This window comes from Abramis brama (genome assembly GCF_963993115.1).
Source record: "Abramis brama genome assembly, chromosome: 23".
Classification (NCBI taxonomy): domain Eukaryota; kingdom Metazoa; phylum Chordata; class Actinopteri; order Cypriniformes; family Leuciscidae; genus Abramis; species Abramis brama.
The window spans coordinates 10096804-10120979 of NC_139985.1; the positions used below are offsets into that span (position 1 = coordinate 10096804).

General features: G+C 38.4%; 1 protein-coding gene across 1 annotated transcript in view; it reads right to left on the reverse strand.

The window, feature by feature from the left end:
* Window positions 1–2925: 2925 nt before the first annotated feature.
* ephb2b (eph receptor B2b) overlaps window positions 2926–24176 on the reverse strand; it is a gene marked incomplete at its 5' end in the record, with an annotated part of 138446 nt that continues 117195 nt past the window's right edge. The window contains 11 exons of the mRNA XM_084100489.1: window positions 2926–6070; window positions 7294–7449; window positions 9532–9725; window positions 12172–12321; window positions 12410–12625; window positions 16216–16463; window positions 16556–16678; window positions 19017–19081; window positions 19342–19450; window positions 20804–20966; window positions 22590–22714. Coding sequence (XP_083956615.1) covers window positions 5962–6070; window positions 7294–7449; window positions 9532–9725; window positions 12172–12321; window positions 12410–12625; window positions 16216–16463; window positions 16556–16678; window positions 19017–19081; window positions 19342–19450; window positions 20804–20966; window positions 22590–22714 — 1658 coding nt within the window. The 3' untranslated portion in view covers window positions 2926–5961. The remainder of the gene's footprint in view (window positions 6071–7293; window positions 7450–9531; window positions 9726–12171; window positions 12322–12409; window positions 12626–16215; window positions 16464–16555; window positions 16679–19016; window positions 19082–19341; window positions 19451–20803; window positions 20967–22589; window positions 22715–24176) is intronic.

The window sequence follows — 24176 nt, forward strand, 5'->3', positions numbered from 1 at the left end:
CCATTGTAAGTGCTTTATTGTAACCCAGAATTATTATTTATTTATTTTAGAAAAGAAGGGACAAGTCACTTCATTTTTGTGGTTATCAACATGTGCCACAAACGCTGTTGATTAGACATTTTGTTCATCACATAATAGAAATATCATTGGACCATGTGAGGATAACTTGATGGGAACAAAAATATATATTGGTTTTTTAAACACCATTTAAGTTTACACTAATTTTTAAATCGTTTTTTAAGAAAAGGAGGGACAAGTGGAAATTTTAGTATTTTTTGTGGTAAACAACATTATGCCACGGCACTGTTGATTAGACATTTTGTTCATCACATAATATAAATATAATTGGTCCATGTGAAGATAGCTTAATTTGATCATGTAAATTATTATTTATTTTGATTATTTCGTTAGTTTACATTTTTTATTTTATTTTACTAATTACAACATTTTAAAATAAACTTTTTAAATCAATATATTTTTTAAGAAAATAAATAGAAATTATTTTTTCTGGTAATCAACATTAGGCCACAGATGTGTTGATTGAGCAAACATACTGAACCTGGAATATTTCTTTAAATATTTTGTTGCCAAATTACACTTCTTTCAAGCTATATATTTTTAGTATTATGCATTCAAATTCAACCCATGACTTTGGCATTGCTAACGCAATGTGCTATCAGGAAAACAAGAACTGAGGCTAACACAAAACACAGAACGTTGTAAAACAGATCTCATTTCATTTTTTAATGAGGAGAGTCAAGTTGGGCTTTTTTCAATTTTTAGAAAATAAACCAATAACAATATTACAAATAATGAAATTGTTACATCATTCACAGGGTTACAGTCAAATGTACATTTTATACAGCGAAACAGGACCTCAAATCTCTGTCACAGTGGTCCAGGTGTCCAGGTGCTAGCCAAGAGAGAGAGAAAGAGAGAGAGAGAGAGAGAAAGTCTGCTGCCCGTAATGCAAACCAGGGCTGAGACATGCGGAAGAATGCACTACTGTCTTCCTAACACCAGAGGGTGCTGCGGCCCTACAGGCACTACAGCTCGGTTCAGGAAGCCATTTTCTATCTGAGAACTTCCCACCATATTTGGAGGATGCAGGCAGAAATGTGGACCAATAAGAGCGGGCCAGACCAGCTTGTATTTACGTTCACAGTCGCACATAATCATCATAATAATGGTTTTGCATTGATATTATGCTGCGGCTGTAGCTGCGAGCATATGCTGTTCACAGCTTGCTGTCACCCAGCTTTCAACAAAAAGCTTTAAATGGTGCACGGTTCTGTGCTGATCACGTTTTAGCTTGCCAGAAGGAGCATTTGCAGTTCGCCTGTCCACATAATGGCAGCTTATTGGCTATTTTCTCAAGCCATCTGAGCAAAAAGGGTTCTCAGTTTTAAAAAATGTCTACGTACCATCTTTCCCAGCACTTTTAAAGGCCTAGAGCTGTGTTGTGGTAGAAACTATGTGTTTAAGGTGATAATCCATGAGAAAAAAACAATAAGAAGTGCTTAAATCACTCAGCGTGACATTCTTTCACACTCTTGACGCCACATCTCATTTGTCTGTGGTCTACGTAGTGTTCTGTTAAACGACAAATGAGGGAAGGAGACGTATGAAGTAATTAGTCCCCTACCGAGAAACAAACTTGAGCGGTTAAAGATGCAGTGGAAAAACAGAATTACATAAGATCGTTGTGATGAAATATTTCTGTGTAAATACAGGTTTGCTGAAGAAAATGCATAGCAAACGTCAAGCATGTCATAATCTTTCAACATATCAATATCTTAAAACAGAAAGGCTCATTGGCTGCTAATGTTCCTTCGGATCTCTCGATGCAAAGTGCCAGAAACTCATGTGATCATCATTGCCAAACTGCAAGAAAAACGTCTTTTTGCAAATAGCAGACCCATGAAACTATACTTATGAAACGACACATTTCACTGGAAGGAAACGGAGATGAGGATCAGGGATACAGGATATCCCTTCAACACTGGATTTCATTCAAAGCTCTGTTAATCTGGCGCTGTTAGGCAGATTTAAAACACGCCGTAACTTGCGGGCAGCACCTCTAAATATTGCTGAGCTACTGCCACGAAAACTAAACTTCTACATTTCTGTAGGACCAAGTTTTTTAGATATACAGCAGCAATGCGTGTGGATCATTGTGTTTCTGCTGCAGCTTTGAGTGACAGTGATTGTCCAAGGAGGGTGAAGCAGAAAACAGTGTTATTCTGAGGAAGATGAGGGATTCAAAACCTTAGTCTCACACTGCAGCAGTGACACTGAGAAACCATTAAATATTGAGAGGATGTGTGCTGGACAGACAGGTAAAGACGGCTGGTGGCACCATCGCTGGCAACGTTTTATAATGTGAGAATATTCTGTCTCTCACTTCCCAGGCTCACTCCCTGTCCTAACCAGCTGTTGAAAGCAACCAAGGTCCTGCATATGGCATTTATAACATGTTTACACAATTTTAAATGTATTACATAAACAATTTTACTAGTCTTTTTGTTTTTAAATCAATAGTTTATTTTTTCACCAAACGGGACATTTTTTTCAGACAGAAATAATGAAATTGACTTTATTTTCCTTATCTCTTATTTTATGTTAGTTAGTTAATTTTCATTTTTCTAGTGTATTTTATACAAATAATTATTTGTATATTATTTTTTTAGCCCTGCAAGTAATGGGACATTTTTCCAATTGCTTGATATTTATTTCCATAGTGGGCTTTATACTGTAGCTCTGCACACTGTGAAATCTCATTGGTCCCAAATCCACATCCAAATATTCACTACCGTTCAAAGGTTTTGGGTCAGTAAAGAGTATTTTTAAAGAAATTATTACTCTTATTCAGCAAGGACTGTGAGAGTTAAGAATTGTACATTGTTACAATTTTTTTTGGTAATTTAAATAAATGCTGTTCTTTTAAAATTTCTATTCATCATGTGATCCTAACAAAAATATGAATCAGCACAACCGTTGTCAATGATTTCTGAAGGATCATGTGACACTGAAGACTGGAGTAATGGCTGCTGAAATTTCAGCTTTGCATCACAGGAATAAATTACTAAAATATATAAAAATAGAAAAGAGTTATTTTAAAATGTATTGATATTTCAAAACATTGCTGCTTACTGTATTTTTTAACAAATAAATGCAGCTTTGGTGAGCATAAGAGACTTCTTTCAAAAGCATTAAAAAGTCTTACCGCCCCCAAACTTTAGAACAGTAGTGTAACTGAAACACTGGCAGTGATTGTGCTGCGCTGAATTTATCGCTTTCAGTGTGGACGGACAAATTACACGTTGCTGGTTAGGACAAGGTGTTAAGCCCAGATTCATTTCCTTTCTCCCTGTATCCTCCTGCTGGTGATGAAATAGTTACCAAGAACTGAGAGCTAAAACCACTTAGTTTGTCAAGCTCATAGGAAAGTTAGATCCTACCTCTTTCTGGACACAGAGGAAGGTAGACGTGGTTGTCTCTCAAGCCTTTAGATTTTTATCACTACACATCTCAAAAGTTCACACCTGGCATGGCCTGTCTGCTGGATGTAGTGTTTCCTGCCCAAACACTGCGCGACAGGATCTTCATTCTAATGGAAGCATTATGTAATGGGAAGAACAGAGAATGGTCAACACCATCTGATTAGAACTTCATCAGCACTCTGAGATTCAGCCTGTGGACCTTACCTACACTGAACTGACCTCACAGTACTGCATGCTTTTAACAGATGCATGTCAACCCTGAGGTTATGGAATAAAGCGAGCCCCTCGTCGACAGAGCGAGAAGTATATTGTTTACCACAGTGACCTTAATGCTGGTACATGGACGTACCTGCACGTGCACACACACAAACACACTCGCGCACACAGACACTCCTGCATGGATGAAGATGCCTCTGGCTCGTTCATCTCTCAGCCCATCCTAGTACAAAACGAAAAGGCCCAAAATAAACACTGACAATAGCGACTCTCCATTCAGTTTCAACAACACATAAAAAAATTAATCTGTACACTAAAATCCAACACAGCTTTGAGGAAAAACCTCTTTGAGGGGGGAGTTTATGCTTCAGAATATTATATACAGAGTTTTATTGTTCTTACGTCTATGACATGGAGGTGAAAAATCTCAGAGAGTACCGTGGAAGTACCTTACCATGGAGAACGGTAGGAATTACGGGTGTATTCTCTGCAAAAAATAAAACAAAACCTATACACACTCATTTACAGCCGTCATTGTTTGTGATTTGTTGTTTAAATGTCCTATGAAACTCCGGCTTAATATCATAAGCATTTTAGGTGTAAAATTTAAGCTTTGCCCCAATTGGTGAATGTAACCAGTTCAAATATGTCCTACAATAACAATATCCTCATATAAAACTATGCTTCACAATGAACAATCACTTCCCTGTTATGAAAATGTCCTCTAACGGCATACTTTATCAGATATTAAAACCCCTAAACACCTTATTATAAAACATCTTTTTTTTTTTTAAAGAAATGATTTTGGTGGCAAAAATATAAGCATATCAACACAGTGATCTCCAAAGTGTATCAAATCCAAGCTTCCTGTGAAATCAGTTTCCACCACACATGCTCTGCAGCTCCATGGGCTCCATACACACAGCGCACACATGCACACGCACACGGTAGGGATCCAAACATAAAAGGAGAGCATTGATGATGTGAAGACCACACCATACTGGCACTCGGGGTCCTTCTCTGTAAGCAGTTCACGCAAAGAGCACACAAAAAAATTGCAAAATGCAACTGTGGGGGAGAATATTGCATGCCGTCTTTCAAACTAAATAATCTTAGCCCATGACAAAAAGGAGGAAGAATATAAAAGATGACCCCCTCGAGCCATATACGCACACGCACACGAAAGAAAATCCATCAAATGTCAATGTAGATCCATCTAATACTGAAACTGGAACTAAATGTTGGACTACATCAGGCTCGTACTGATGACCTCACAACGTCAAGTGCATCTGATATGTACAGGACGAGGTACAAAGGGATGATGCTCTATTTGGCAGACTGTTATGACATCTGTAAAAGATTTCTTTTTTCTTCCCCCAAGAAATTCAACACTGTGATTACTACTTCGACTTTTTTTCTCCGTTTGTCTGTTTGTTTGTGTTGATGTAATTTAAATGGCAACATGACTGAAGTCTCAGATTTTCTTCAAGGCAGTATCAGCTGCCGAAATGAAGTCCCATTTCATGGTGTTCACATACTTTTCCCTCGGCGGTCAGCGAGGGGACAGGGATCAAGGTCCCGCAGGTTGTCCCGTGTGTATCCACTAATCAGACAGTCTTTTCTTTCTATTCAGAATTTTCTTAAAATATAAGAAAGAAAATCAGAAGCATGTATTGTGAGGTGAAGTTTTTTTTTTATCTCCTGTTTCTTCATTGCCCTTTTAAAGGGTAGCCTTTCGATTTAGTCCACATATTCAGTCAGCAAGTTTACACCAATCTATATATTTATATAGATTCCTTGTTTTCATAGCTTTAAAAATTCTTTACAAAAAAACTCTTTAAAAAAAGAAGACAATAAAAACAAAACAAAACAAAGCAAAAATGAATAAAAGAATAAAACTGGAAAAAGTAAGAGGAAAATTCAAGGGGGCGGAGCCAGTTGCTGGCAAACTGAACGGTCATCCTGTGATTGGTGGCGGCTAAAGCTAAACGATCAGGTGTTGTGACCATATTTTCCAGACGCAGCTTTCCCGAGTCGAGCCCATTAGGGTGTCTGGGGGTTAATGTGGGATTCAGATGTCACAGATGGAGAAGGAGAGTTTTTCGGAGGAGGGGGCAGGTGCATATCCTAGGTGGTCCAGAAGGAAAATCAGGCTTAGGGTCTGTGGTTGCCGCCCCATCCCTTCACGTTGGCTCTCAGCCGCCTCCTCTTGTCCTCCTCCCAGTCTTATCGTGGCATGTGGTCAAACCTCTACCGATTGGATCTGGTTCATCTGGGCCCTCATCATCTGAACGCTGTTGAGGATCTTCTTCTGATGACCTGCTAGTGTCACTCCGACCCTGAGAATATCCCTACGTACAAACACACAGAGAGAAAGAGGCGAGATTAAACGTGAGCACTCTGAAGGCAGATACCATAATGCTGTAGTAACACATTTTTATTCACTGGCTTCAGCACATTATGCCAAAGTAAACTTAGCATGTTAGTTCAAGACTGAGTAACCGGTAAATTCCTTTATCCCTATCATCCTGTTTGTTGCACAATCCAAGCGTCTCTGAAACAACAACACCTCCTTTGTTTTCACGGTGTGTCTGGTTTGGCTAGGTAACAGTTGAGGTGAGGAGAGGAGAGGAATCTAAGCGTGCATTTCTCTGGCTCCCATTTCCACTGTGATTGACAGCCAGCAACAAAGATGAGGAAATATACCTATATTTATTTCTGAATTTAAACCTAGACTGTGTCTAATCACTAAGAAATTATTTCAGACTGCATTTGATAATTCATTTTGAAAAAGGACAAAGGGGATAATAAGGAGATTGAACAGCTACACAATCAATCACATTGAAACTGAAATCATAATATGGCCTTGTGCATTTATCATTACACTGCAAAAGGCTATCACTTACATAAATGGTAACACTTTACAATAAGGTTCAATTCTTTAACTTTATTTAATGCATAAAATATTATGAATGAACAATGAACTACATTTTAACAGCATGTATTAATCTAGGTTAATGTATAAACTTTTTTATAGGTCAGTCAGTAAGATTGTTTGTTTCTGAAAGAGATCTCTTATGCTCACAAAGGCTGCATTTGTTTGATCAAAAATACAGTAAAAACAAAATTATTATCTATGTTGAAAACAGTTGTGTTGCTTAATTGTGGAAACCGTGATACATTTCAGGATTCTTTTATGAAAATTAAGTAAAAAAAAAAAAGCATTTATTCAGGATCTAAATCTCTTGTAACATTAAATATGTATTTACTGCCGCTAATAGTCAATTTATTGACTATTATTATTTATAGTATTTTTACTATTACTACTATTATTATTATCTTACTGACCCAAAACTACATGCATACTGTATATATACACATATTTGTATTTTATATACTATGAAATATTATATTTTATACCATATTGTGCAGTGAACTTAAAGCAATAAAGAGCCAAAATATGAATTGATAGTCAGCACTTATGGAGTAAAAGATCCCCTAGAGGTTCTGCTGACTTGGTGATCAAAGAATGGCTGTATTCCAGGCTGTTCTCTCTCATAGGTATAACACTTACTCCATGGTCATCTGGGAAACGAGGTCGAAGCTGGTGAAGTTGCCATTGGCAAAATTGTCTTTGTACTGGCCCATCTTAATAGCGTCCAGCCAATCATCCACAGTGCTAAAGCTAGAGAAGTCGGGCACACTGCGGTCAAGCAAGGGCAAATGCACACTGGAAGGCAATGAGAAAGAGAGAGAGACATGAGTTGCAGTAAAAATAGCCTTAGCCACCAAGTACACACTGAAATCCCCCTACTGTACATGGTACATTCCTAAACTACATGTGGTTCACATTTATTTGCCATATTATCATCAATGCAAAAAAAAAAAAAAATTAATCTTGTGCATATTTTTGGCAATTGTGACACGCTTGGGATTTTTGAGCTATATTATTTCTTGGGTCAATATAATTCAATCTCTGGAGAGGACAAAAAGATGTTAGGGAAGAATTTAAGTGCAAAATATCCTCTGCCCTGCTTAATTCTTCAAAAAAATGCAATTAATGTCCCCAGATGACTGTACTTTCTAGCAACATTACTGTAGCATATAAGCCTCGAGGCAAAAAGAGCTAGTGGGAATCGCGCAAAACCAAAGCCTCTCAACCATCAGTGTGATGACAGAAGAAACTGGGCCACTTTACATTTGTCCACAAGAAACTGACTAGAGTGTTGCCCACTGTTACTTCATCTACCAGCTTTACTATTGTTTGAAGTTCATGATCGCCTGAAGCTTTCAATAATGATTTGATCTATCACCCATCTATTTACCCAGTTGATTTTATTTATGTACTAGCAATTCAATTCCAAAAGAAATAACTGACAGCATTAATAAAGTCTACCACAGGTATCAGAACTTAAACCAAAGCATTGACCCCAGATTGAAAACAGTATGGTAATAATTTAGAAGGAGGCTGTTTAAAGACATTTCTATTAAGGTCATATTCCATTTCGTTTGTAAATATGCCTTGAATGATGCGAGCGAGACAGGTCTGGCAAAAGGTCAGGCGTAGAAAATTCCCCCTAATATATGAGACGCACACAAAAGGACACATGCAAACAGACATACACTTCAGTGTAATGGCGAGGGTGTAAGTACTAAATACCTTAAAAAAGAAACTTCAAAGCAAGTAATAAAGCTGTTTTTGTAGCCATATATCATATAACATGGATGGATCTGCACTCCTCTCCAAACAATACAGTATTATGTATGTGCAGCGGTTAGACTGAAAACGCCATTACGATCCCTTGATGCTGCCATGGCATACCACAGTGTAAAGTTTCACGTCTGTGTCTTTACTCTTTTACAAAAAGGCAATATGTCTCCATAAACTAAATACTGTAGAAACTTGTTTAAACATCTCTGTGACATTCTACATAAATGTGATTTATTGTAATGACTATTGCACACTACACTGCACAAGTTATGTCAGATGAGTCAAAGTGTTGAAAGTATGCCCCGTTTCAAAGCTTAGAGAGATGCAACCTTGCAGGTGACTGTTTTGGAACACACTACACGTGAATTTATTACAACAGAATATTATGTTAGCATGAAGCTCTAATATGCATTAACCACATTGCACAGATATATTTGGTAAAATATATTTAACTTTTGATATTTTTTCCTGAAAAGAGAAAAACACATTTAAAAAAATATTCACTCAGTCTGTTGCTTTCTCAAAATAAGGTATCTTCGAAGGTCTTAGAAGCATCATGTTGCTCTTAGAACTAGCTCTAATATGCTCTAGAACTAACAATTATTTTGATAATCGATTAATCTTGATTATTTATTCGATTCATCAATGAAAAAAAAAAAACCCAAAATAATTTTAATTAAAACCGTATAAATTTTTCCACTTGCATGACTAATATTTACAAATAAGGATAAAATTTAAGTTATGTGCTGAGGAAAACGTGTCTCAAACGCAATAAACGGCACACGGATACGTCGCATTAACCAATTTTTGAAGCCCCTAATATGACGCAATCTCGTGTTTAAGACAACTTCCCCACAGAAGTTCACAGAAGTTCACAATCACTTCTTTAATTTGAGTTGACTGGCAGATATTTTCCTTGTACAGTGTGCAGACACGATTAACCGATGATTAGCTGCATCCCTAGTATCTTTTGAAACACCCTTTACATCAGTGATGCACTAAAATGCTGTCAGACTGGGCAGCCCACTAGGTTTTACAACCACCGACTCATCTGCTTCTGATAATCCAAAAAAACTGAATTCTGCATGTTTTCTAACTCACCCTGATGACAGTGGAGTCATGGCCTTCAGGCTGTTGGGGTTACGGATCATCTTGTCCAGGTTGTTGACAATCTGGCTGAACTTGGGCCGGTTGTTGCGGTCTTTCTGCCAGCAGTCCAGCATGAGCTGGTGGAGGGCACTCGGGCAGTCCATGGGAGGGGGTAGCCGGTAGTCTTGCTCAATGGCGTTGATGACCTGTAGAGGGAGACACAGATCCGTAAGGGTCTCTAGCCTGTTATTAAGAGGGGCGGAGAAAGATACGCTTGATGCATCTCAAGCACTATATATTAAAATTTCAGTGGCAGGTGACAAACGATGGTGGGAAAGAGGGAGGGATGGTTTCGGGAAATGACATGAGGCAGATATGAACTCAGGGTGCCTGCACAAGCATCACTACGTAACATGCGGTCACGCTCTTAACATCTTTAATTGTTTCTCGGGCCTGGTGTTTGTTAATCAGTACGTTTAATTCTTGGAATTGTAACATTTAATGTAATACATTGAAATGAATTTAATTTAAATAAATGTAATGTATTGCCATAAAACATTGTTTTGATAGGAGCTGTCGGCATGGCGCAAGGCAGGTGGTGGTAGATACGAGCCAGCGTCTGGGCGGGGGGTTGTAACACTGCAGGAGACAGAGGATTGATCTGCAGTCTTCATAAATGCACTGTGATCATTATCTGGGTCTTAGGGGGACACAAGGAAGCCATTTGTCATTGGCCACAAACACACACACGATCACACTCACCGTTCACACTTACACAACCACACACACATACTATAAATAAGCGGTCACAGTCAGCTGCTATCTAAATACCTCCTAAAATCAGCTAATAGATCTTGATTATAAGGGTGCTGATAACAACAATTTGGCAGTGCATGCGTTTCCTCTCTGATCAAATGTGAAAAAAGAACAGTCGTAGAGTTACTAAGTTTTTTGGCAGCCTTCAGCCCGAGTCTGGCTCCCTCCCACCCTACTCATTTCCAATCATGCAACATCTGTCAGATTAAATATGATTAACACATGGCCTGTAATATACACGCTGACTAAATTGTACATTTGGAAAATGTGCTGCAAGTTGTTACAGGAAATTAGGAATGTCACTTAAATAAAACTTAAATACATCTCCAGCAAATTAACTGTGTAGCGTCACTAAATGTGCAAAACAGACATGGAGCGTTTATCTGAACTGAGCCGATGGATGTATCGTCACATTTGAATGGAACAGGATGCTTCAAGCGGCCTTGGTGGCCAGGAACGAGATGCACGGCCATGAAGCGAAAAGTGCGAGCAGGACCCGAGTGAGACCCGTCGTTCCCCAGCTCATTATCGTAGCCATTACGGCACTCCATTCAAGGCCTGATTAATCTCATTCAGGCGCCTCAAACGGCCAGCCCGATGGGAGGACTGCGACGCTATCTGGAGCTGCTAATAAGATAACAGGCGAGATCTGTGCTCCCTCTTAGCGCATTAGCGTTCACACTTTCAATTTGAAACTATTTTCATTATCTGGACCCATAATTTGACTTTTCGAAGCCACCCAGAGGGATGCTAGAAATGGGAGCTGTCTTCAAGGGCAGGGAATGTTTAGTGTGGCACCATGCTTTGCATGTGAAATCGTCTTTTTGTTCATCAGAAAGTGAGTGTGAAGTACAGGTGAATTTTTGTGGTAGCCTTTATGAGAGATGTATACAGAGACTAAATGATCCCCTTTGACACAATACAAGGACAATAGCTTGAAGACACTCTCAATGTCACATGATGTAGCCACGAAGATCATACGTTCCAAAACAAACACAAATACAGTCCAAACCTCTTATTTAAACCCCAAATCAAAAAAATTTGATTTCTTGACGCAAATCCTCATGTCTTCTGCAATCTGATGCCAATCTGCAAAGACTGATAGCGCTCATGCAGTGTTTGGGGTTTGAGGTTTGGCCTTGCATACAGCAGAGCAGCACATGGGCAGATTTACGACTTGCTCTCTCTGCTGTTTACCTTAGCCTCTGATTCAACATTTCAGCACAGTGCTCATCTATCACGCGCTAACACACAGCAACCGACCAATAGTCTCTGGCATGAGTTTTTGACTGCTTCTATTGAAAATTTGTTTTATAAGAAATTGGTGGTTATACTTAATAAAGATGGAGGATGTGGAGCTTTGAAAAGGTTATGAGGTTGGAACAGATATTGGAAGATTTGAATAACTAACTAAAGTAAAAAGAATTGTATGACTGTGTTTAAAACTAGGAATTCAAATTCCTTAACAATGAAACCACAGAATAAATGTACACAACCATTGAAAAGTTTGGGGTCAGTACGTTTTTTTTATTTATTTTTTAAGAAATAAATATTTTTATTCAGCTTATTAAGCAGCACAACTGTTTTCAACATTGATAATGAGAATTGTTACTTGAGCACCAAATCCAAGGATCATGTGACACTGAAGACTGGAGTAATGATGCTGAACATTCAGCTTTGCCATCACAGGAATAAATTGTGATAATTGTTCAGAATATTACTGAATTACTGTATTTTTGATCAAATAAATGCAGTCTTGTTGACCATAAAATACTTATTTCAAAAACATTAAATCTTACAGACCCCAAACTTTAGAACAGTAGTGTAGGTACTTACGTCCTGATTGGTCATGTCCCAATATGGCCGCTCTCCATACGACATCACTTCCCACATGACAATCCCATAGCTCCATACATCACTAGCAGAGGTGAACTTCCTATATTGGATGGCCTCTGGGGCAGTCCATCGAATAGGGATCTTCCCACCCTGTATAAACCCAAATCAAAAACATCATCTCAAATCAAAGCAGTATTTTACATGAAACTTGCAAAACAAATAAAACAAGAGTTTTCACCAGGGCACTGGTATAGGTGGGGTCAGATGTGTCATCCTCCAAGAAGCGGGAGAGGCCGAAATCAGACACCTTGCAAACAAGGTTACTGTTAACTAAGATGTTGCGGGCGGCCAGGTCCCTGTGCACGTAATTCATGTCTGCGAGATACTTCATCCCAGAGGCGATCCCTCGTAACATGCCCACCAGCTGAATCACAGTGAACTGCCCATCATTTTGCTGTAAACAAGTACAGAATAGAAATGGGTCAAGACATAAAGATAAGTGTTTTAAGTAGTGATTTAAATATTTATTTAGCATTTATTTACTCATAATCTGAGTTATTTCACACTAAATAAAAGCAGAGCCAAATGTGACTTTTTATAGTAAGTTATCTTATGATTGTTAGTGTACGTCTATGTATAGTTTATCTAAATTGCTATAATATTTACTAATAAGATTGATTATACAATTGATTTATTAATAAATGATGAACAAAAACAGTGATAATTTGAAGTTCAGACCTATTAAATGTTAAAAACGACTTTCTTATATTATTTTAAATGATGTAATTATTTTTATTTCAGCGATACTGGACTTGATAGTAAAAATATACCATTTATTATTTAAAACCTTCTTCTTTTATGTTGTTTCTACATTAATTTGATGTGTAAATATATTTATGATTACAAGTTCTAGTCTATTAATCACATTAAAAAACTGATTAATTAGATACAATCTTTTCTTAAAAACAATTCACAGCCCAACTTCTTAAACAAGGCTTTTGTAAAGGTGAAGTGCACAAAAAATATTATATGATTTTTTTTTATTTTTTTATTGTGCTACAGTTATCTCTCCTGGGCAACCTATAAATCCCAAACAACAGCACTAAGACAAGAATAAAGCTGTGGAAATCACAGTTAATGTCTAGTGTGCCCAGTCGGATAAGAGACCGAACACAATGCATTGAGTCAAGCCCGGATTGGGTTGGCTGTGCAAACACTCTGGTGAGGATTGGTAGAGTTTATGCTACGCAATGCTAGATCAGACATTCGATGATCAATGTGGGCCCGTGGCAAATCTTGCAGCTGTTGACCATGGTGGTCAAAAAGCCCTTTGCTCATTCGGAGGTCCAGCAGTTTCTGACCCAGCTGTGCTTGCAGCTGCCTTCATCTGCAGACCCTCCGCAGACAGCCATGAGGCAAGCAGCATTCAGCTTCTGATCAGAGACGACGAGTGCAGCCGGCACAGTGTGGACAGACACGCACGCGTCAAGTGGAGAGAGGCGGAAAGCATTAGACGGTGCATGAAAGAACCATACGATGTCTTCATTCTGTGTCGCATACAAACCATTCCTTCTCTAAACTGCTTGTGTCACGCTCAAACCCTTCCCCCATGTTAAGTCGACTTCATCGAACTTCTCCTCACCCTCCACAGCAATTAAGCGGCATCCATTATTCATAAAGCTGAAATCCTTCGCAAATACAGCCTGGCACTTTAATCTGCTCACAGTGTTTGCCTATAGTTTAATTGGAGGGATTCTTCACCCCAAAGTTATTTGGATCTGCAGTCTGAGCAAGCAAACATTCTTTTTATTCCGATTAAACGTGAATTATTCTATCCGTGCCATTTCTTCTCAGACATGTCTTTGCTGCCGGTTCTGTGAAGCTGTGCTTAACTTTTCAGTTTGACGTTTCTCAAATCTGTTTGAAAGTTTTGGCAGCATACCTTTTTGAATTTCTCTCTCTTCTCATGGTTCTTAATCCACCACAAAACAATATTGGAAGTTGGATCAATGCAAGAACGACAGGTTAGCGTAGAGTCCCCCCCCCCCCCACTGTCTTATAAGAGCTTCATCAGACTCATATTCTAGCGCTTCAGCACTAACACACAATGTTGTCATCTGCTGTCTTAGTGAGGTGCCACAACAGAGATGTGTTTTTTTCAAAGAATTCAGCGTTCTGTCAGAAATGGATGACAGTCTTGCAAAAACAACACAATTGTGCGGCTTCACAAAGATCTGAGGCGTTTCAAAGCTCCTGCACGCCACCAAACTGATGTTATCAGAGCAAAAACACATTAGCTGGTCTTTTTCAAATGTTTTAACAGAATTGTGATTTAAACCCAGAGTAAACATGATGTATGAGGTGTTAGTTGTAATTTTTCACTCTTACTTCTACTTTCATTACCAGATATCAATCTTTTCCTCACGCTATGGCACAGTGGGTCATGTGTGTTCTGTCATGGGGTGGGCTGTGCAAGTATAAACACGAGCGAAACAACTGGCTGGCCAAACAGCTAAAATAACATCAGAACCTCACAATTACAGAGGTTAGCGAGAGCTGGATCTGATTGTGGTGAGAAGAAATAAATTCATTTCAAATATCTAACAAATGGTGGGTCGTTTGGTTCCTGTTTACTCGCCTTCGTTTAAACTACATAAACATAGAGGTTTCATGTTTCAGATAATTACACTTCCTGAGCCTAACACCCCGAAAAGCAATGTGTCAAGGATAAAATAAGTTTTCTCTTATGATAGATCAGAGGCAAAGTCTTACTAATGAGCAAAATAAATCATTCCTTCCCCAAAGATTACATATTTACATAAATCAAAGGCATATTTCGACGCAATACACAGTGAGGCCAATTAGCAGCAATCAAGGCATCCGGACACCTATTTTATCCACATCAGCTCTGCGTTGAAATCAAATTGACGCGTGCCAGTCATAGGCTGACAGAGACATTTTCTTATCATCCCCCACGCTGTTCTGTAAGCGGGGATTTGGATGGTTTTTGCACTCGGTTAATCATCTAAATGCGTCTGCAGGGATGGATGCTGTTATGGGAAACTGCAGAGAGATGTTTCCCTAATGCTAAGAGTTTTCAAATTAAAACAATAAGGACAATTTCCTTATCATTCAGTGTGTTCTACGATATAGGATGGAAGTAAATATGGCGGCTCAGTTTATAAGACAAACCGCTCATCTGATGCTTGTAATGCAGAGAACGTGGCCGAGAGAGCGTGACCAATGCGAAATGAGGGCATGACTAACCACAGAGCAACGATTCAACGAATTCTTTAGAGAGACCATCTTAAAGCAAATGTTAGTGTGGCAACCCGTAGAGATGAATGGAAGAGTATTGAGCTTATTACAACAGTCCTACAGCTGGAATCAATACTGAGAGTAGATGTTTGCGGCAGGGGGAAGTTGGGTATTACAGAGAGACCCTGTGGAGAATTACCTGATGGACAGCATGAGAAATTAGGAGTGAACATTTGTATGATGTTCAGCATGGTGATGTGCATACACACCTGCTGATGTGAGATTATCACTTCAATGCAACCAGCATTTGAAGCATGTTTATGTTACTGAGCTCTTGTTTGCGTGGGGAAATCCACATTATTATAAAGAATCAGTTGATTCAGAAGGTCTGTTTCAAAGAAGTCATTGTCCATGAGTGTTCACACATATTGCCCTGCATATTTAGAATAGTATATTTTGTGAATTAAGTACTAGGGATGGACGATATTAAAATCCTAGACAACACTAATAAGATTATAATTATGTAATGGACAATAAATGATAAATGGCTGATATTAAAATTCAATACTATTTTGTCTAAATACATTAAAAATAAAACAAACAAAAATCAATTGTTTTAAATGCTAAAAAATTGTGAATTTAGGCAAAACAATATTATAATGTATATTATGACATTTTTTATTTTATATATATATATATATATATATATATATATATATATATATGTATATATGTATATATATGTATTCAATTAGGTTATATAGTTTGCATCACAACAATCCTCACCCTGAGGAAAGAGTCCAATGAGCCATTCTCCATAAACTCAGTGATGATCATGACGGGGCTGCTCTTGGTCACCACTCCCTCCAAATGGATGACATTGGGGTGATCAAACTGCCCCATGATGCTCGCTTCACTCAGGAAGTCTCGCCTCTGCTTCTCTGTGTAACCTGACTTCAGTGTTTTGATGGCCACAAACATCTCTCTCTTTCCTGGGAGCTTTAGGTTTCCACTGCACACCTCTCCAAACTCTCCTTTGGATAAAGACAAGTGGATTGCTATTTAGGTCAAGGCACAAGAAAAGCTTCATGGTAAAACACTGTTGGATGTTTGGAAGTTTGATTACCTGCTCCAATGACTTGCTCAATTTTCACACATGAGATATCAATCTCCTTTGCAAACTCCCTCACAGCTTCATTGGGGTCTTCGTATGTAAATGGATCAATGTAGATCTTCATTCCTGGTGACACTTGAAAAAAAACAAAACAGCTATAATATTTAAAACATACAATACTTCACGTCAGAATAGTGTGTGTAAATGTTTGAAAGCATTAGTGATGTGGGTCTTTGGAAATTTTGGGAATGGCTGGCTTTCCAGTAGCTTTGGATTCTGAGCCTGACATTGGAATAGTTCATGACTGCAGTCAGTGGAGTGTAACAGCGTTCGCTAGGAGAAAGATAAGGCATTTTAATGTATGTATCAGCTCTGGAGTGTCATAGTCCCTGATGGAGACCATTTATCAGCAATTTCCATTGCTGCCAATCAAATGGCTTTTGATTGCAGGTAAATTGGCTTAAGGTGAACTTAAATGTGTGGGGACTTATGTGTGTGTCATTCCTGCCTTAAATCAGATTATTCAGCCTCTCAGCTCCAAATCTACCCAAAGGCATTTTAATAGACATTGTGTTTTCTTGCAGCTGGAGTGTTTTTTTTTTGTGTTTTTTTATAATTGGTGATCTGGCTGCACAGACATTTTGGAATTGATAAATGTATTCTCACAACAGACAAGGAGAAGATAAATAGAGCGAGAGAAGTGAATGGCATCCAACGTCAAAGGATTTGTGAACGTTACAATATTACAAATTCATGAGGTTGTAGTGTATGTGCTATGCTGTAGTAGCACATACATGTTGTTCTTCTGAGTAGAGCTCGCTTTTAAAGGGATAGTTCACCCAAAAATGAAAATCTGTCATCATTTACTCACCCTCACTTTGTTCCAAACCCATGTAACTTTCTTTCCTCCATGGAGCACATAAGGACATTTTTAGCAGGATGTTGATGCTGCTCTTTTTCCCACTCCCTTTCATGATATGGACAAAAGCAGCACAAACATTCTGCATAGTATCACCCCCTTTTTTTTACAGATGAAAACAAAAATGGTGACAGAGTTTTCATTTTTAGCAAACTTTCCCTTTTTTAAGCTAAAAAAAAAAAAAAAAAAAAAACACTGGGTAAGCAAAAGAGAGAGAAAGCGTGAACAAGACAAGTACAGGTGAGAAGAGTGAGAATTAGAGCACTTTCTTCTCTTGAGCACTAATGGATGAATTCTGACCTTGATTTTCCTAGGTTTTACCAGCCCCACACTCTTCCAGAAATTATTTCAATAAATACAGCATTTACCAATGATTACACTGCGTAAAAGCTGTTTAAATTGATAAGGAAGGGCAAAGAGAAATAAAACTTGAGGAAAAGTGCCAGACCATTTTCATTCAGCAGAGTGAGCAAGAGAGAGATAAACTATAAGCCCTCAGAGAGAGAGTGAGCAAGAGCAAGCGAGCGAGCTTAGCTTTAAATTATTGCCTCGAGAGAATCTTAAAGATTTATTTCTATAAATGGAACAGCACTCCGAGGCTAAGATGGTATTTACTGAAGTATTGCTCATTTTCTGACTAATCTTTGATGGATCTTACTAACTTTGAAACACCTGGCACTGAGCTCTTTTTGCCTTAGATTTGTGTACTACTGTGATGGGAAAATAAACAAGTGGTGGAAAAAGAACTAAGCAAAAGAACAAAGACAAACAACGAAATCGCTCGTAGGGAAAGTGGATAATATGCTCTCTGATGAGATTTTTGAGGGAAACTGGGATTAATATTTCACAGATGAATCTTGAGAAACCAAGGTCCAACTTTGAGACAGTGTGTTTGACAGTGAAAGAGATACAGTAGAGGTGTCTGAAGTGGGTAAACGTAAGAGAGTGCTTTAGTAAGTGTTTGTATGTATGTAACAAAACAAAGTATGGAGAAAAAAATACACTGAAGTGGATTCATGTAAAATGTTGATGGTTTTACTGTCTTAATGACCTTCAGTTTATTTGTATGCCTGTTTGAGATTTTGCTAGCTTTCTGTTTGTGTAAATTATATACTACCATTCAAAAGATTAGGTTAATAAAGATTAGGGAAATAAATACTTGTATTCAGCAATGATGCACTAAATGTGATTTTTGCATGGCTACAAAAGATTTATATTTCAAATAAATCTGTTCTTTTGAATCTTTTGAATTTTCTATTCATCAAAGAACCCTGAAAAAAAGTATCCCGGTTTGAACAGAAACATGTTTTCAACATGTTTTTTTTTTAACACCATTACAGGAATAAATTACAATCATTGAAATTTAATTTCACATTATTACTGTTTTTACAGTATTTTTGATAAAATAAATGCAGCCTTGGTGAGCATAAGAGACTTTGTTCAAAAACAAAGTCTTAAACAAAAAATCTTACTGACCCCAAACTTTTGAATGACAGCGTACAAAGAAATGTATACATAGTGTGTGTATAGTACTGCCAAGTCCTAAGTACTCACTGTGGCCGCTTGTGTAGTGCTGCAACTTGTCTGTGTATTCTGAATCCGCTCTCTCGAACCCACGTCTGAAAGAACAAAGGCAAACAGCTCTACTTGTACTGTTTAAAAAGGTGCTAATGCCATGAAAACAACACTTACTACTGCCCACCATCATCTTGTTAACACAACCTCATCATTAGAGTTTTTACGAGCTATGTTGCTCTGTAAATGTCCACTAATGAAGCAAATGAGGACAAAGGCGTACGATTTTGACATGTTGTTGGTATAATTGGGGGAAAGCTATGCTAATGGTTTACATGTTTAAAACACACTGAGAGGAACTCACCGGTTGCAAACGATGATGATGACCACCACCGCAATGAGAAAGACCAGACCAGCAGCCGCCGAGCCAATGATGAGAGGCAGCTTCTCTTGAATGCTAGTGTTGTACTCCTCTGTAGGTACACACACACACACACACACACACACAAATCCAAAAGTTAGCACTTCCTGACAAACCCCACCAGTGTGTCTCTATATATGAAGCAGCCTGAAGCAAGTTCAGACTCCATTGAGGCACAGGAGTCCTGCAGTGTATGTCTACACAGGTGAGAGACCCTCACTTCCCCACTTTCACAGTGGGGAATCTGGGACAGGAAGCCCTGTGCAAGATACCTTCAGGCAGATGGGGATGTACACTTGGACTCCTTGGCTACAGCAGCATATGGGCAGGCAATAGAGGAAATGTGTTGGTGCAAAACAGACGGATTGGGATGTTGGGAAGGCCTGGGGAACTTTCTTTTCCCTTCCTTTCCTGCCTAGCTTTCTCGTTCTCCTCTAGTTGTTTATAATTACAGACTATTCGTTCACAACGCAGACAACCCCCTGCGCTCACTCTGCAACCCTAGAGGCTAAGTAAGCTGCTAGCGTGCTACCAGATTTTACCACATTTAAACACTTGCTCCGAGCTCCCAAAAGCTGATGTAGTAAGTAAACAAAAACCTGAACTTCATCGGGTCTCATGTGAATTCAACTGCACTGTAACTTCCTTTTTAATCGGTTTTAAAACTCTTGGTTAAATCACTCCAAATGAGCGCAACCTGCTGGCATGACACATCCGTGTTTGGATCACCTTGCTGAGTTGCTGTCTCTCATCATGCCAGGAGAGAGTTCGGGAGGATAGATCAGACTAATTCTGACTCTCCGCTCGTAATAAGCGGCTTAGAGAGTAAGGAGCCATGAGTGAGCAGCTGCCTCTGAATGAGGAGATCTGGGAAGGGCAAAACGATGGGCGGCCGTCCAATGGCATGTTTCAGCCACCATTCTTCCTCTGCAGAGTTTTGCGAACAGAATCTAAAAACGGGCCCAAACTATATAAGCAAAACAGTATTATTTATGTAACAAAATGTATGTATAAAATTGCACGTTTTCCCCCCAATATTATTTATATTATCAATAATATAAATAAGTATCTAAAATATGTAGTGTATCTTTAACTACAAATCTGTTCAAATTTAAATTTTTTGGTCCAAGATATCATTTATACTGAATCTAATCAGAAACATGCAGCAGAGAGAGGACAGGACATTTGGAGATGTAACATGGATCATCATTAGACGATTAGATTAGTAGATGAACTATCTGCTTCAGCAAGTCAATTACACACAGGCTTGCTCTTAAGATAAGAAGTGGGAAAATGATGGGCTAAATCATATGCATGTAATTTATTCCCATGAATGCCAGATTTGAAGAGGTGATTTTGTATTAAATAAACCACTGTTTTATCATAATTTTGATTAGATATTCACCCTCAGTCATGGTCTGGAAGTACATCTTGCCGCTGAAGCGTCCGAACCCCGCCACCGTACGGGCTCGGACCTGGAAGACGTAGATGCCTCCAGGTTTGAGGCCACGGATGACTGCAGTGTTGGTTTGACTCTTTACTATGGAAGAATTATGCTCCGTCTGGTCCTGAAACAGAGAAATGACAAAAAAGGGTAAAGACATTAATTTTATAAATCCAGTGGTGTTTTTGTTCAGTATTTCACACCAAAGGACATCACAAGAGACTCAGAAGAGTACATATGGCTCTCTAACAGGGCTATCTATCTCATCAAGCCCCATCAGGAGAGCCCAACTGAGGGTGCTGGGCACAGGAACGGTGGCTGACACTTTCAGGCCAGCCACGATTCATTAGTCTGGGTTGAAAGCTGTGGCCACTGTCGCGTCTGTTTGTGTAAGCAAAGAAGAGAAAGAGTGATAGCGAAGGAGAAGCAGATAATGTAGGACTCAGTGTGTGTCTATACATGTACTACTTGAGTGCTCCGTTTTTTTCCTGTCAGCTCTATTTCTGAGCTCTGTGATGTGAGCTTTGCTGCAGTGTTTTGCAGTGTTTTGACAGATGGTCCTCAGCACTGTCTGCGAAAGGAATTATACTGAGGAAAGACTAAGAACAGGAGCAGAGCCCATGGGACAGTCAGCTTGTGTGTGTGTGTATTACAAAGAAAGAAAAGACAGAAAGTATCTGTTAAACTAAGCGCGTTGTATTTAAGGGTGTGGTTGTCTTATGTGCGTCAACCAGCGCAACAAAGCGAGCGAAACGGGAGACTGAAAGAATATCGGCATACTATGTGGGTGTGCGTGTTTCTCAAGCACAAGTTAGCGTGTGTGATTTCTGCGGCCCGCGCTGACAGAGAGGAATCTGTAACTGAAATATTTGTTTTACTTCAGTGAAATCTCTATTATTTTAGCCACTGGTATCCGGATCGAACCACAACAGTCTTTTGCAGAGCAACTGCATTTGTAATAAAGTTCGACAGAAAAGGAATTTGCTATTCGATATGTCCGACAGCTGCCAAAACCCTCAATTAAACAGCAATCGAACATCAGCAACCTTTTTCACAAGAAACTTTAATACATTAACATTACTTGATATATATATTTTTTTCAGTTTAATTTATGTTAAGTAAAATATCAAAATAGTTTTGATCATTTTAATATGATACATATTAAATTACATTTATACAGTAAGTCACCCTCACATAACCAAAAATTAATAATGCATGCTTATGAACATGTTAAATGACACTGCATGCTTTAACTCACTAAAAGTGCATACATTACTCAAGTGTGCACTGCAAAAAATGCTTTTCTTACCTAGCATTTTTGTCTGGTTATCCAGTCCAAATATCTAAAAATTCTTAAATCAAGATGCATTTACTAGATAGGTAAAATTAGATAAGATATTATGTCTTGTTTTCCGGGGGAATTAATCAAAATTAAGTGAGTTTTTGCTTAAAACAAGCAAAATTATCTGTCCATGGTGTAAGAAAAATAATCTTATTTCAAACAGAAACAAGATTATTTTTCTTACCCCATGGACAGATAATTTTGCTTGTTTTAAGCAAAAACTCACTTAATTTTGATTTATTTCCCCAGAAAACAAGACATAATATCTTATGGCATTTTACTACTTTAGTAAATGCATCTTGATTTAAGAATTCTTTTGATATTTGGACTGGAAACCAGACAAAAATATGAAGTAAGAAAAGCATTTTTTTTTTTAAAAATTTTTGCAGTGTGTTTATGTGGTACCTTCTCATAATACTGCAGCTCATAGTCGAGAATGACTCCGTTGGGCTGGTCAGGCTGGGACCAGGAGAGAGTGATGCTGTCAATGGTGCGACTGACCTGATGCATGATAGACACCGTAGAAGGAGCTGGAAAACAAAACAGAGACATATTATATGCAGTATTTAAAGATTGATGCAAAACAAGTTGTGGACATGCTTTATATACAGCGATACAGGCTTTAAAGCACAGATCCTGGTGTGTGATTAAACAGATGCAAATTGCACAGCGCTGAACCACATAAACAAGGTGGGAAAGGGAATTTCCAGGCCAGGCTCTGTCTCTGTCTCACTCATTGGTCATGGTTCCTCAACGCGATGTAATCTAGCCTGAAATCTCTTCTCTTGTTATATTCTCCTGAAAAGGAAGGCGGACTAATTTTGTGGTGTGCTGAAAACACATAAAACCAGGTGCAGTTTCTACTCATGAAAACCACAAGTATGTTGAACACAACTGGCATTTTGTGTCTTTGAATTTGTGAATTATAGAGTTTATTTTTTATTAGCATGCCTGGTAATTATGCGGGAGAGTGTCAAACCCTATATTAGTAGCTCTGTTGTGTCGGACTTGTCCAACCTGACTGCTGTACAAAAGAATGCTTCCCTGTTCATTACTGAAATAAAAGTCCAGGGTGTTCCTAATGGCCATTAAGCATTAGAGCGTGGCATACTGGGTCAGAAAAACTCAATGGAGATGCTCGGGAACGCAGCTGAAGCAGTGTGGGCTTTGGAGAGGCGGGATTTATGACCCTTGCCGTCTCCAAGGCTCAGGCCCGTTAAGACACGGGCCTCTCCTCAGGCACACACTTCTCTACGAAAAAGCCACTCTTTGGGAAAGCCCGTCACTACTATCAGCTTGAGCTTTTGGTCTCCGGGGTTGAAGGAGAGCTTAAGTGGCTTATTCGTGTGCTTATTTCCCACTCTTGAGAGCCCAGAATGAGTTGTAAATCTGTCTCAAATGCACAGGTGATAGAGAAGCTCAGAGCAGCACTGCTCATTTTCAGCAGGTTTTCTCTCTAGGGGTATCACAAATATGAAATCTTATAACAAAATTAATTGTAATTAATGATTCAATTGTCTGTTAAAATAAAATAAAATAAATTACAAAAAAATACATAAAAATCTAATTTGTCCAACCTGACTTTTGTACAAAGGAAAGGTCCCCTGTTTATTACTGAAACAAAACAAAATATAAAAATAAAATTAATTAATTAATTTAATTTAATCTAACTTGTCATCACTTTTATTACTAAATATATAAAATGAAAAATGAATTACTAAAATAAATAAATAAATTTCAATTTATGATTGTAATTTACAGTGGACAATAATCTCAAATAATTGTGATCAGGCAATTATGATAATAATCTAATATGGGATATTATAATAATCACTACAGGCCGAGTCTGACCTAGTGGGCGTTCATTTATCCAAATGTACATGCTGAACAAGCTATGGTCTTGTTGTCCCTGCCAGTTAATAAATATATGTCAGACGATAATGAATGGCTTCCCAGAACCCTGAGCACTACGGGAGGGCTTGTGAATCCTCG